The 13244-nt window shown below is 47.8% G+C and overlaps 1 protein-coding gene and 1 long non-coding RNA gene across 8 annotated transcripts in view; one reads left to right on the forward strand and one right to left on the reverse strand.

Moving 5' to 3' along the window:
* stard13a (StAR-related lipid transfer (START) domain containing 13a) overlaps positions 1 to 13244 on the forward strand; it is an 80012-nt gene that overhangs the window by 30287 nt on the left and 36481 nt on the right. For 2 of the 7 annotated variants that reach the window (XM_036143006.1, XM_021324593.2), the window contains exon 1: positions 12145 to 12671. The exons of 2 other annotated variants lie outside the window; for them this stretch is intronic. In XM_036143006.1, coding sequence (XP_035998899.1) covers positions 12545 to 12671 — 127 coding nt within the window. In that variant the 5' untranslated portion in view covers positions 12145 to 12544. Of the gene's footprint in view, positions 1 to 11950; positions 12055 to 12144; positions 12672 to 13244 lie in introns of those variants that run through there. 3 more of the 7 variants (XM_021324592.2, XM_021324597.2, XM_036143007.1) reach the window with 3 other exon arrangements.
* On the reverse strand, positions 6954 to 7340 carry LOC118564550. The gene is made up of 3 exons (XR_004931917.1): positions 7312 to 7340; positions 7024 to 7119; positions 6954 to 6969 (listed from the first exon to the last, which is right to left on the reverse strand). It is a non-coding gene; the product is annotated as an uncharacterized LOC118564550 (long non-coding RNA).

Genomic DNA, 13244 nt, shown 5'->3' on the forward strand with positions numbered 1-13244 from the left:
AATGGTCGTGTTTTTGCACTCATGTCAATCAGATTTAAGTTTGATGAGGGGAAAAAAGGGAAAACAGTTTATTTATATAGAACTTTTCAGTAAAGACGATTCAAAGTGCAACTAAGGTTAATGACCCCCATTGCCATCTGTTGAAACACTTTATTCAATCCTGATTTTTGCACTTTATGCAGATTCTTTTTTTGTTGGCTCTTGATGACATCATGCTGATGATTTATCACACTGTTAGGAAAACCCAGTGCCTTGTAAAAGTATCCATAGCCTCATATAAATTTCATTTGTTATTATTTCAGAACTAGATAGTAAATATATTTCATTGTTGTACATGACTTGGAAGTAAAATGAAAAGGCTACATGGTGTTGTTACACATAGAACAACATAGAACAGTCTGGAAAGTCTGACTGTATTTAGTCTCCTTTACTCTGATTTCCAGAAATAAATTTAGGCTCTCCAGAAACCCGGATTAGCCTTTAGCAAACTCCATTAATCTTCCCATCTGCTCAGGCCAGCTTCTGTGACTTTGCTGAACCCCCCCCCCCCCCCCCCCCCCAAAACAAGGAAACATCCAGCTAGCAAGATGCTATCACCGCCATGGTAGACCATGGGCATGGTGTGTTCAACGTGATCTGAATTTTGCATGTTTGCCAAAAAAAATTTTTTGGACCATATGTTTGCTGCGTCCCCTTATAAATGGAGCAAAAATGGCCTTTCTTCCTACAATGATGCGCTTCCACAAAGGCCAAATTGGTTTATTTGATGATTTCATAGATTTTATTAAAACGATGCTAGAGTAAAAGGGACTGAACAGAGAGTCATGCCTCAGTTTTTATATTAATGTTGTGAAAAATATTGAAAACCATGTAATGTTCCTTTCCCGTCACAATTACGCCCTACTTATAAATGGCTGATAAGAATATTTTTCCAACTCCATGTTTGTCTCTCGCTGATTAAGGAGGAGTTTCTGTGGAGGTCTTCTTTTTATGCACTTGCAGAATTCAAGCAGATCTCTTTCATGTACGGCATCATGGAGGAGCATCGTGCATGTTCCGGGCTTGGAGTCGCGTGCGCTGAACTACTTGGCCTGAATAACTGAGTGTTGCTGAAATTAGAAGATGAGGAGGAGACAGAAAGTGGCAAGATGGAGAAAAGAAAAAAAATTGCTAAGAGGAAAGAGGAGCAGGCGTGCAGGTTTAAGCAAGATTTCAGTGAGAAGAGGGGGAGTTGAGGCAGAAGCATTTGTCACGGCCTTTGGTCACGTGATCTGTTAAATCATTGATTAGTGTTGAACTCACTAACCCAGCTTCTGTGTGCAGAAGCAGATATTGACTTCTTACTGTTACTCTGTCACTGTAAAGGAGCGCCTCAGCAACAGACAGTTCTGGAAAATAGGGTCACGTGCAAAAAAAAAAAATGGTTTGCAATGGGACCCAAACGCAGACTGAACCAGGAGTGGAGCAGAGAATAATCTTTAATGCAAAACATGAACAAAACTTGCAGCAAAGTACTCGGATATCTGGACATGCCACACGGTCAGGGAACAGGGAGAGTGATGGAGAAGCTGTTGGGAAAACAGCATCCATGGAAGTCAAGGAAGAAAGCAGCGGTGAATGGAAGGCAGTCGAGAGCTTTATTATGGAGGGCGGGTCGGGGAACGGGCAAGCAAGCCAGCAGAGGTAATCAGAGGAGACGAGGATAAGATGTGGCAGAGGGAGAAGGCAGAGCTGCTGAAGGAGGGACACAAGAGACCCGGGGGAGAATATCTGACGGAGATCTACAGAAGTAGTTTCTAAATGAGCTAGAGCACAATAACAGGGTAATAAACTAATACTCAGGTGTTAAACTACAAGAAGAACAGGGAAAACAGAGACATGAAAGAAACCCAAAAGACTAGGACAATATACATTTTTAAAAATATATGAAAAAAACATGTAACATTACTAAATCATAAAAAATGGAAGAAAATACTTTTTAAGATTCCATGTGAAATGTCATAAAATGAAGTCTTTGGTGAGCAGCTTGTTAGGACAGTCCCACATTTATTGCCAGTTAGCAAAGGCTGAAGCTACAAGCAGGAAGAAGCAGGGCTGCTGCTCATGATTACATCACAGCTGAAAGTAAGGAGTGTGGCAAGCGTTCCTCAGACCGGTTTCAGAGGCTGGTAGATGGCTACAACAAGCGTCTCGCTGAAATTATTCCAGCTAACGGGGGTAAGGTTAGTTATTAGGGGGTAAGGGTGCCTAAATCTAACTTCAGTTATAAACTTGTTTGCTGATAGATTTAGTTTAATAATCAAAATATATATATATTTTTTTATTGTTCAAGGCCAATTCCAACACTTTCTTTTCCAGATATAAATGATAAGAACTGAATATTAACTGATTAGTCGTAATTGTTTTGCATGACTGTAAACGTTTTTTTTTTCTTTTGCTGTATAGGGCAATTGAATTAGTTCAACATGTAATTTCTAAAGAAATAAAACCATATTTCATTTTTTATTTTTATAGGTAATTTATAACTGATTGTAAGATCCTCCAAGCCGCTCAAGACAGACCAGCAGAAATATCACGAGCTCCTCTGCAGCCCTCAGCATGTTGCATTTTGCTGCAGTTTTTGCTCAGCGTGACCAAATATCTTATTCTGCTGTGCTTCCTAACCTCAAATGACCCAAGTTTAAGTAAGGGGCAGAAACCCGGTGCTCCCTCCACCTCCTCGCCTTCGTCCTTCTTCTCCTCTTCCTTCTTCAGCCCCAAGAAGACAACCGGGTCCTCCACAGCGGCCGTGTCCGATTCTGTTGCTGCAGCAAGATCTGATTGCTCCCCCAGCAGTAAAAAAAAAAAAAAAGGCCCGCGCTCCGCTGTGTATTTGTTCAGAAAAATCAGATCCCATCTCTGTCAATCGTGCTGTTTTGATTGGCTGCCTCACCACTGGAATGTGTTGGATGGGTGTTTAGATTGGCCGCTGCACCGAGACGGACTTCCTGCAGGGCTCCTTCTCCCTGTCCAGACTAAAGACTGACCCTAAGGACCGACTCTGTATCTGCGTCTTCTTGTCTTCAACATTACTGGAAACACAAGACTGAACGGGTGAGTGGAAGTCCAGTAGTTTTCCCACAGAAGAGTTACGTTTAATCTTCACTCTGACCCGGCAGCTTCTTCTCTAAAGCCTTGCCCACCGGTTCCCATCCTTCTCCAAAAGCAACAAAAGTTGTGGAGCAAAACGGCAACACTTTTTCAATGAGTAAAAGAAAATATACTAGTAATAAACCAGTTATGGTAAAGCATCAAATCCCTGTAAAAGGTTTCATGAATCACACACCTTTTCCCCCCATTTTGGTCCCATTTAGACCACAAATGTTTGTACATTCCTACTAGGATTGTATGTGACTGACCAATACAAAAGGATTTTCAAATGTTTTACTAATAAAACTATGAAATATGTGGTATGCATTTTATCGAGCCTCTCTCAATCAATACTTTTTAGAGCCACGTTTTGCTTCAATAACCGCTGCAGGCTTTAGTGATATATTAATACCAGGTTTGCACAGAGATTGACATTTCTGTACATTCTTCTTTGTAAAATAGCTCAAGCTGAAGCAGATAGGCTGGACGTTGACTGGGCCATTCGAACAAATGAAAAACTTTGACTTAAACCTTTCTATTGCAGGGTCATTGCCCTGCTGGAAGGTGAACTTCTACATAAGCCACAAGTCTTTTATAGCCTTGACCAAAGTGTTCTAGTTGAGGGCTAGTTTCCTGCTATGCATGGTGATTTGCTTGTAGGCTTAAGGCATTGTTTTGGTCTCATCTCTGTCAGGATTTGGGTTTTGTTTCAGCTGTTTGTTAATTTTGATTTATTAGTTAACTCTCTGGTCTTTAAAATCAGTTTTGGTTTTGGGCTCTTTCTTGTTTGGTTTCTATTATAGCTTGTGTGTGTTGTGTTTAGTCTTAGGTTTAGGTTCTGTATTAGTTTTGGTTTATGGAATAGGTTAGATTTTATTGTAGTTTGATTTTATTTAGGTTTCCAGTTCAGTTCTGTCTCTTCCCAGCAATCTGTTTATCTGTCACTCCCCAAACACCAGTTACCAGCCTATCACATCTGCTCACCTGTCAACCTCCAGTCACTAGCCAATCAGTTCAGTTTCCACCTGTCACTTGTAATTAGTCTTCACTCCCGTTCACCTGCTCACTCCACTATATAGTTCTGCCTCGGTCTTCAGTTATCTGCCAGATCATTAACGAGCCACGGTGAGTTTAGTTCCAGCATTCTATTTTCTGATTGACCTGTTGATGATAACCCGAGAGCCTCTTTTGATTCTGAGCCAGCCTGTTCCCTGATCTGATTTTCCTGCCCTGTCTGACTGATTTACCGGTTTACCGACTAGTTTCTGTCCCATGGTTATCCGAGCTTGCTTTGCCCTGTCTGTACCTCTGCCTATTTTGGACTGCTTTTTGTGTACCGGATTTTGGACTGCCCTTTTGACTATTGAGCCCGCCTGTCCCTGTTTTCATTATTAAAATCCTGTTTTTTGCCTTAACCTCACTTGTTGGGTTTGAATACTGGGTTTGCCTGATTCACGATCATAACAGAATGATCTGGCCCCACTAAAACCTATCGCCCAACAAGTTTTTAGAGGTTTTTTTTTTTTTTCCCCTCCACACGCTATGGCTTGGGAGGGTTCCAGATTGGCGTTCTGTCCCCCTGGTATCGGTCCCAGACGCCATCTCTCCAGCAGCCGCAGCAGCAGTAACCCGCTGCCTGCTCCGAGTTTACGATTGGGAGGGCTCTTTGTCACAAATTCAGATTCTGCTCAGAATAGAAGGGATCACTCACCCAGCGACACCGCTGTCGGCTCTGCCCATGGGTTTTATCCAGACCCAACTTTGTTTATGGAGGTCGAAGCGGAGGTGGTGCGGGATCTTCGCCCGGATCTTTTTCTCTCTCTCCCTCCAGAGGAGGAGATGCAGGGAACGCTGTGGGCTCCGCCGATCCCGGCTCTACCGACAGAATTAAACCTCCAGCAAGTCCTGCCGTCCCGCCGTCGGAGGAGGGGACGGAAACCTGTGGGTCGCTCCTTCACCCGTTCTGTTCGGCCGACAGGCGAGTCAGTACCGCGCCCGTCCGTTGCCACTTCCTGCCCAGTGGATCGGAGTCCGGTGCTCCCCAGAGCTGAGCAGCCCACAGCGCCTCCTGGTGGCGCCCGTGATGCTGAGGATCTGGCTCTGGAGGACCAGTTAAGAGCTTTTGCCCCTATTATTAAGGACCTTAGGGAGGCTCTTTTCTGCCGGTATTCAGAGGAGCTGGAGGCAAAATTAAAGGAGGTCGAGGGGCACTATAGAGCAGCTCTCCAGGGTTTCTATAGTGGACTCAATCCTGTCCCCAAGGGTCCAGCCGACGCCCCGGTACCTGCACCTGTCCCAGAGGACCCGCCTCCTACCTCAGCTCCAGTGCCGGCCTCCGGCAGCTATAAGGCAGCACTGTCTGCGCAGCCGGCCCAAGACGCTGCAACCCCGGAGGGTCCGCAGCCGGCCCGAGACGCTGCAACCCCGGAGGCTCCGCAGCCGGCCCGAGACGCTGCAACCCCGGAGGGTCCGCAGCCGGCCCGAGACGCTGCAACCCCGGAGGGTCCGCAGCCGGCCCAAGACGCTGCAACCCCGGAGGCTCCGCAGCCGGCCCAAGACGCTGCAACCCCGGAGGCTCCGCAGCCGGCCCGAGACGCTGCAACCCCGGAGGGTCCGCAGCCGGCCCGAGACGCTGCAACCCAGGAGGGTCCGCAGCCGGCCCGAGACGCTGCAACCCAGGAGGGTCCGCCGCCGGCCCGCGACGTGGGAACCCAGGAGGGTCTACCACAGGCCCACGATGAGGGGGTTCAGACGAGCCCTCTTTCAGGCCGCAACTCGGGGGCTCATCGGGACACTGGGCGCCGTGGCCCTCGCCCAGACGACAAGCGGCGCCGTGGCCCTCGCCCAGACGACAAGCGGCGCCGTGGCTCTCGCCCAGACGACAAGCGGCGCCGTGGCCCTCGCCCAGACGACAAGCGGCGTTGTGGTCCTCGCCCAGACGACAAGCGCCGTCGTGGCCCTCGCCCGAACGACAAGCTCCGTCGGGGGCCTCGCCGAGAAGACAAGCACCCAGAGCCCCATGGAGACTTAGAGGCCCCTGGACCTCTTCTGAAGCTCTTACCCCCTCATCTTTGGCTTGACAGCCAATTTCCCAAGTGGCTGACCAAACTGTCTTTGTCGGAGGTTCTGGAAGGGTTATTGATGAGGTTCTGGGTGTTAAAGGGTCTGGGAGCATCTGAAGCCTGTAGCCAGGCCCCGTCTGAACCTGTAGCCTGTAGCCAGGTCCCGTCTGAACCTGTAGCCTGTAGCCAGGGCCCGTCTGAACCTGTAGCCTGTAGCCAGGTCCCGTCTGAACCTGTAGCCTGTAGCCAGGTCCCGTCTGAACCTGTAGCCTGTAGCCAGGGGCCGTCTGAACCTGAAGCCTGGAGCCAGGGGCCGTCTGAACCTGAAGCCTGTAGCCAGGGGCCGTCTGAACCTGAAGCCTGTAGCCAGGGGCCGTCTGTACCTGAAGTCAGTAGCCAGGGGCCGACTGAACCTGAAGCCAGTAGCCAGGGGCCGACTGAACCTGAAGCCTGTAGCCAGGCTCCTCCTGAACTCTGTAGCCAGGCTCCTCCTGAACTCTGTAGCCAGGCGCCTCCTGAACTCTGTAGCCAGGCGCCTCCTGAACTCTGTAGCCAGGCGCCTCCTGAACTCTGTAGCCAGGCGCCTCCTGAACTCTTTAGCCAGACGCCTCCTGAACTCTTTAGCCAGGCGTCTCTTCTAGCTCTTAGTCCGGCGCTGTCTCCAGCCTTTAGTCCGGCGCCAGGTTCTGTTCTCTCTCTCTCCAGACGTCGGTTCCGGAGGGTCCTGTTCTACCGACGGTCCTCGAGGTTGCTGCTCTGCCGGCGGTCTCCGAGAGACCTGCTCCGCCGTCGGCCTATGAGAGACCTGCTCCGCCGCCGGCCTATGAGAGACCTGCTCCGCCGCCGGCCTATGAGAGACCTGCTCCGCCACCGGCCGCCGGACATCTTTGCTAACCGGGGCCGTCCTACAGGACACCCGCCGGATTACCTGTCTAACAGGGGTCGTCCGCCGGGACGTCCGCCGGAGAACCTGACACGCCTAGGACGTCCGCCGGAGAACCTGACACGCCTAGGACGTCCGCCGGAGAACCTGACACGCCTAGGACGTCCGCCGGAGAACCTGACATGCCTAGGACGTCCGCCGGAGAACCTGACACGCCTAGGACGTCCGCCGGAGAACCTGACACGCCTAGGACGTCCGCCGGAGAATCTGACACGCCGAGGACGTCCGCCGGAGAGCCTGACACGCCGAGGACGTCCGCCGGAGAGCCTGACACGCCGAGGACGTCCGCCGGAGAGCCTGACACGCCGAGGACGTCCGCCGGAGAGCCTGACACGCCGGGGACGTCCGCCGGAGAGCCTGACACGCCTGGGACGTCCGCCGGACAACCTGACACGCCGAGGCCGTCCTGCTGGACGCCCGCCTGAGAACCTGACTCGTCGGGGCCGTCCTGCTGGACGCCCGCCTGAAAACCTGACTCGTCGGGGCCGTCCTGCTGGACGACCGCCTGAGAACCTGACTCGTCGGGGCCGTCCTCCTGGACGACCGCCTGAGAACCTGACTCGTCGGGGCCGTCCCCCTGGACGACCGCCTGAGAACCTGACTCGTCGGGGCCGTCCTCCTGGACGCCCGCCTGAGAACTTGACTCGTCTTGTTTTTTTTGAGTTTATATTTGGACATTTATTTGATTCTAGCCCTGCGTCCTGCACCTCCCTCCACCCGCCCGGTCTAGTCCGTTTTTGTTTATCATTTATCTTGTTTAAGGACGTCTGGTATCCGTCCTTAAGGGAGGGGCTCTGTCAGGATTTGGGTTTTGTTTCAGCTGTTTGTTAATTTTGATTTATTAGTTAACTCTCTGGTCTTTAAAATCAGTTTTGGTTTTGGGCTCTTTCTTGTTTGGTTTCTATTATAGCTTGTGTGTGTTGTGTTTAGTCTTAGGTTTAGGTTCTGTATTAGTTTTGGTTTATGGAATAGGTTAGATTTTATTGTAGTTTGATTTTATTTAGGTTTCCAGTTCAGTTCTGTCTCTTCCCAGCAATCTGTTTATCTGTCACTCCCCAAACACCAGTTACCAGCCTATCACATCTGCTCACCTGTCAACCTCCAGTCACTAGCCAATCAGTTCAGTTTCCACCTGTCACTTGTAATTAGTCTTCACTCCCGTTCACCTGCTCACTCCACTATATAGTTCTGCCTCGGTCTTCAGTTATCTGCCAGATCATTAACGAGCCACGGTGAGTTTAGTTCCAGCATTCTATTTTCTGATTGACCTGTTGATGATAACCCGAGAGCCTCTTTTGATTCTGAGCCAGCCTGTTCCCTGATCTGATTTTCCTGCCCTGTCTGACTGATTTACCGGTTTACCGACTAGTTTCTGTCCCATGGTTATCCGAGCTTGCTTTGCCCTGTCTGTACCTCTGCCTATTTTGGACTGCTTTTTGTGTACCGGATTTTGGACTGCCCTTTTGACTATTGAGCCCGCCTGTCCCTGTTTTCATTATTAAAATCCTGTTTTTTGCCTTAACCTCACTTGTTGGGTTTGAATACTGGGTTTGCCTGATTCTTGATCATAACAATCTCATCATTGCACCTTCAATGTTTTTGTTATGCACCCTGCATGGGTTGTATGGCTTCCTTCATGTTACTCTTCCCAAAAGGCCAGATTTATGGAGTGCATGACCACAAATTCTCTGCCGCTCTTCAGGAGTCACCATGTTTCTTTGATCAACATTTTTCTTTCCAGGCATTTAAGGCGGACACCCATGTCTTGGCAGGTTTGAAGCTGGACTGAGAGAAACATTTTGCAAGGTGTGCATCCCGTCACATCGCTCATGCACTCTCAAGGTTATACAGCGGGACGATGATTTGAACGTGCAGCAAGCCCACCTCTGAATGGCTTAAAAAAAGCAAAACAAATGAAGGTTTTATAGCAGACCCAGTGAAAGTCCAGACTTGAGTCCAGTTGAAATGCTGCAGCATGACCTAAAGCCTTTTTTGTTCATTCTCAAACATCCTCCTCTGTGGTGGCAGAAATAAACGATTCTTCCACTTAGAGTGGACCAAATTTCATCCACAGCAATGTGACAGATTCATCATTGATCCAAAATGCTCGATTGCAGCTCTTTCATTTCTGTTATTTGGTTTAGGGGCCACTTACTTTTGATATACAGCCAAGTTGGATTGGATAGCCTTTTTGTCCTTTGATAAATTAAATCGTAATTTGAAACTCAAGATTATGACATAAACTTGACATAACACCTGTCATGAACATGATGGAGTCGTTATGAATGTTTATGACTGTTGTCACTAAGTGTCATTCGGTAAATTATGACAATTTTAATGCAACGTTGACGCTGACAAAGTTGCCAATGTAATAACAGGTCTAATTAAACCTTTAAAGAGTTACTTAGATGTATGTGTTAAGATTACATTACGCTGTCATGTGTGGTTAGTCTTAACTTTGTCTGTGAGAGACCATTTAAATTGGGTCAGAATTTCCCCTTACCTCCACTAAAGTGAAATTGCAAACATTAATGACTGTGTTATCAAAGCATTTGTCAGTATAATAACGTTTAATGACATCTTTACAACTAGTCCTACACGTTCCACTTTACTTGAGGTAAGGGGAAATATTAATGACATGGATTAGTGGCGCAAATACCTTTCTACCTGCACTATAGCTGTCTCCTGAATGCTTGGTAGTGCTGGAGTCTATTGAGGATTGCCAGAGTAAAGGGGACTGCATTTGAGATATAGGTGAGCTGATGTGATTTTTTTTTTTGCAAAACTAAACAAAAAATGAAACATAAAGGAAAAAGATTGGGTTTCAAGCGTTGTCACATCCTCTGAAGAATGAGAAACCTCTTTTTCCTTGCTCGTGAACTGCTGTGTGTGTTGGTGGTCTTGTCAGTTGACGCTGCCTTTTGTCCCCCCCTGAACTCCCCAGCTCCTCCACCCATCGGTCACTCATTCGTCGTCTTTCATTGCCACTCTATGGAGCTAGCCGCTTCTATCACTTCTTTCCTCTCAAGACGTTTTCCCTCTCATCACTGCTAAGTACCAGTGCCAGACATGCATCTTGGCCCAGTCTCAGAAGAGCATAGGCACATAAATCACTAGGTCGCTTAACTGGACATTGCAGACCATGGCCAGGCAGAGACGGAACTCCTTAGATCTTTGCCCTTAGACATGTCGTGTGTTTTATAGGGCAAAATAAAATACAATCACATCAGTCATCCCAAAGGCAATAATAATAGAGACAATTTAGATCCCAACCAATAGCAGTCAGCCTGACAAGTTAAAAGGGTTTTTGGTGTCTGCGTGACCCCAAGATTTTGCTGATGCCCGAGATGTCAAACGCGTTTCGACAGGCCAAAATGCCGAATCAGGTCCCTCCTCGCAGGGTCCACGCTGACCCGCAACTCGACACCGCAAACAGGACGTCCGACGGTGTCGGGCAGACGGCAGCTGAGAAGCGTCCTGGGCTGCTGGGATGGCTCTGTCTGGCATTCCTGGGATAACATGGGAAGAACTCAGGGCTTAGGAGGAAATTCCCAAAACTCTTAACCTGTCAGACGTGGGGTGAAAGTGCCTAGCAAAGAGAAACAGCTTAAGCACTTTCACTTTAGGCTGTCAGGCTGAACATGATGGGTGTTTATAGAGAAACTCTGTCTTAGTTGTGTTGGGTAAAGTCTGATGTGCAGGTGCTCTCATGGTGATGGAAAAGTTGTGCAGTCAACAGAAGGTTCTTCCATTCCACAAGCAGGAATATTGTTTTAACTCTGGATAGATGGGTGGCTGGATGGATGGATGGACTGGGAATAAACAGATTAATATTAGGACGGCCATGGCAATAGACGGATAGGCTGATGGATGGGCGGATAGATGGAATGGACGGACAGTTGGTCAATGAATAAACGGATGAAAGGATGGGTAAACCAAAACTCAGATGGATGGATGACACTTATATCAGTTTCCAGAACTTTCCAGAATGTGTAGGAACTACATTTTTTGACATATACCTACACACTTTTGGAAATGTGCAGCATGTGAGATCTATGAACATTGCTCTTTGGAAACATGAATATTTGAAAGTCCAGTGGGAAAAAAAATTAAACGTAGGAAACCATTATAATGTGTTGGTAAATTAGGTGAAAATTTAATAAAATTGAATAAAATTGCCAGCCTACAATGTAAAGACTATATTCAATCGAGTGCAGCAAGTTTATTTGGGATTTTGGTATATTGAAATCATGTGAATGGCAGACCAGATCTTGCATTTTTATGGTTAAAATAAATACATAGAACATGTCTTCCCTGATAAAGACACTAATTTAGCAATATTTTTTAAAATTGATGACAAAGATTGGCGGTCCTTGTTTCTGAAGGCAAGCAAAGCTTTCCACTACCAACTTGTAAAAACAACAATCAGTTTTAATGGTGAAGTCTGGTGTTCTGCAGGGTTCTGGACTAGATCACGCAGGATATTCATCCATCTTACTTTATATAAACCTTTTTGTTCCAAACTTTTTTTTTTTTTTTTACCTACAAGATCTTGTTGGATTTATTCGTTATACTAAATCCCAAACGACCCTTTTAGTTGCAAGATATTCGAATCGTCCCCTGTTAAAGCGCCACACTACCCGTGCCTCCGCTTCTGATATCGATGCTGCGATGTTTAGAAGTATTGAAATATTCAGTTTACGTTTTCAGGGTTTGTGTCCACCCCCCACCCCACCAATGAACGTGTAACATCTCTTCGGTGACAGTGTGGGGGCAGTCAGGTGTGTGACTGAATGAGCAGATAAACCCAGACTTGTTCTGGCGACAAGCAGCACAGTTGCAACTTGTGTGCGTGCAATGTGCGGCATGGCTGAGTGTTATTACTACGCATCAAGGAGATTGAAAGAGATCCTTGTTTGGGTGAGTGGGTGGGTTTTTTTCTGCAGATCATGTAGGTTTGGTGCGTGTGTGTGTGTGTGAGAGAGAGAGAGAGCGTCTTTGCACATGGGGAGGGGGGGAATCCGCCTCTCACATCTGGCTGTGGCTCACATGCAGAAGTTATGTTGAAACGGCGCAGCGCCTTCGCTCTGTAAGCGACTGGATGAAAGGATGTGGGATCAGTGAAATTCTTTTTTTTTTTCTTTTTTTTTGTGTGTGTGTGTGTGTGGCCAAAGGCACCTTTTCTGCTGGTTCAGGGAGGTGACGCAGCGCGTCGCAGCGCGGAGCTGTAGCCTGGACCAGGTGAAGCGGTGACGGTCACTGCGGCAGGAGCAGCCGGGACGCGCGCTTGTCCCAGCCGGGGCTGGAATACACCGGGATCGCGGGGGAACGCGCTAATCTGACGCCGATCGACCCCGGATCTTAGTCAGGGATTCATAATAATATCAACAATGCGTCCGGCCGCACCGCAATGACAACACAGCGAAAGTCTGCCAGTAAGCTACAGCTGCGGCGGTCGATCAGTGAGCAGCTGCGGGACTCCACGTCCAAGGCTTGGGATCTGCTGTGGAGGAATGTCCGGGAGAGGCGACTCGCAGGTCAGACCACCAACCAACAAAATCCAACAATTTAACGTGTAGCTAAATTAGGCTCTGTAGTCTCAATATAACGCACGAATCGTAGCTTCTTTTCAATATATATATTTTTGTCTTTTGAAATTATCTCCTGACTACTTTATAGAAAATGCCGCGTTTTTTTGGCAGATCTCTGACATGACGTTTATTTCCCACGGGTGACTGTTATTTAGTCCTGCTAAATCCAGTCCAGCATGTAAAAAATATATATATTTAGAAAGGGGCAAAAGTTTATTTCCAGCCCATGCTGCATACAGTGGTGGCGTCATGCGCATGCAGGGCGCTCCATGATTATTTTTGGGAAGGTCATTGTCAAATTTAGTGGCCACAACAACGCAGGCATGCGCTGTGGAAAGGGGGGTGCACCGTGGCCTTCAGATGCCGGTCATGTACAGTTTTTACGGCTATTCGTGTGTTATTCTTAACGCGTGATTTCAGTCAGCTGGCCCATTTATTATTTCGGGTTTCACAGAGAAGGCTGTAATATGAGCACTAATGCACCAAGTTAAGGAGGGTCAGTCAGTCAGTCAGTCGGTT

The sequence above is a fragment of the Fundulus heteroclitus genome, chromosome 11 (genome assembly GCF_011125445.2).
Source record: "Fundulus heteroclitus isolate FHET01 chromosome 11, MU-UCD_Fhet_4.1, whole genome shotgun sequence".
Lineage (NCBI taxonomy): Eukaryota > Metazoa > Chordata > Actinopteri > Cyprinodontiformes > Fundulidae > Fundulus > Fundulus heteroclitus.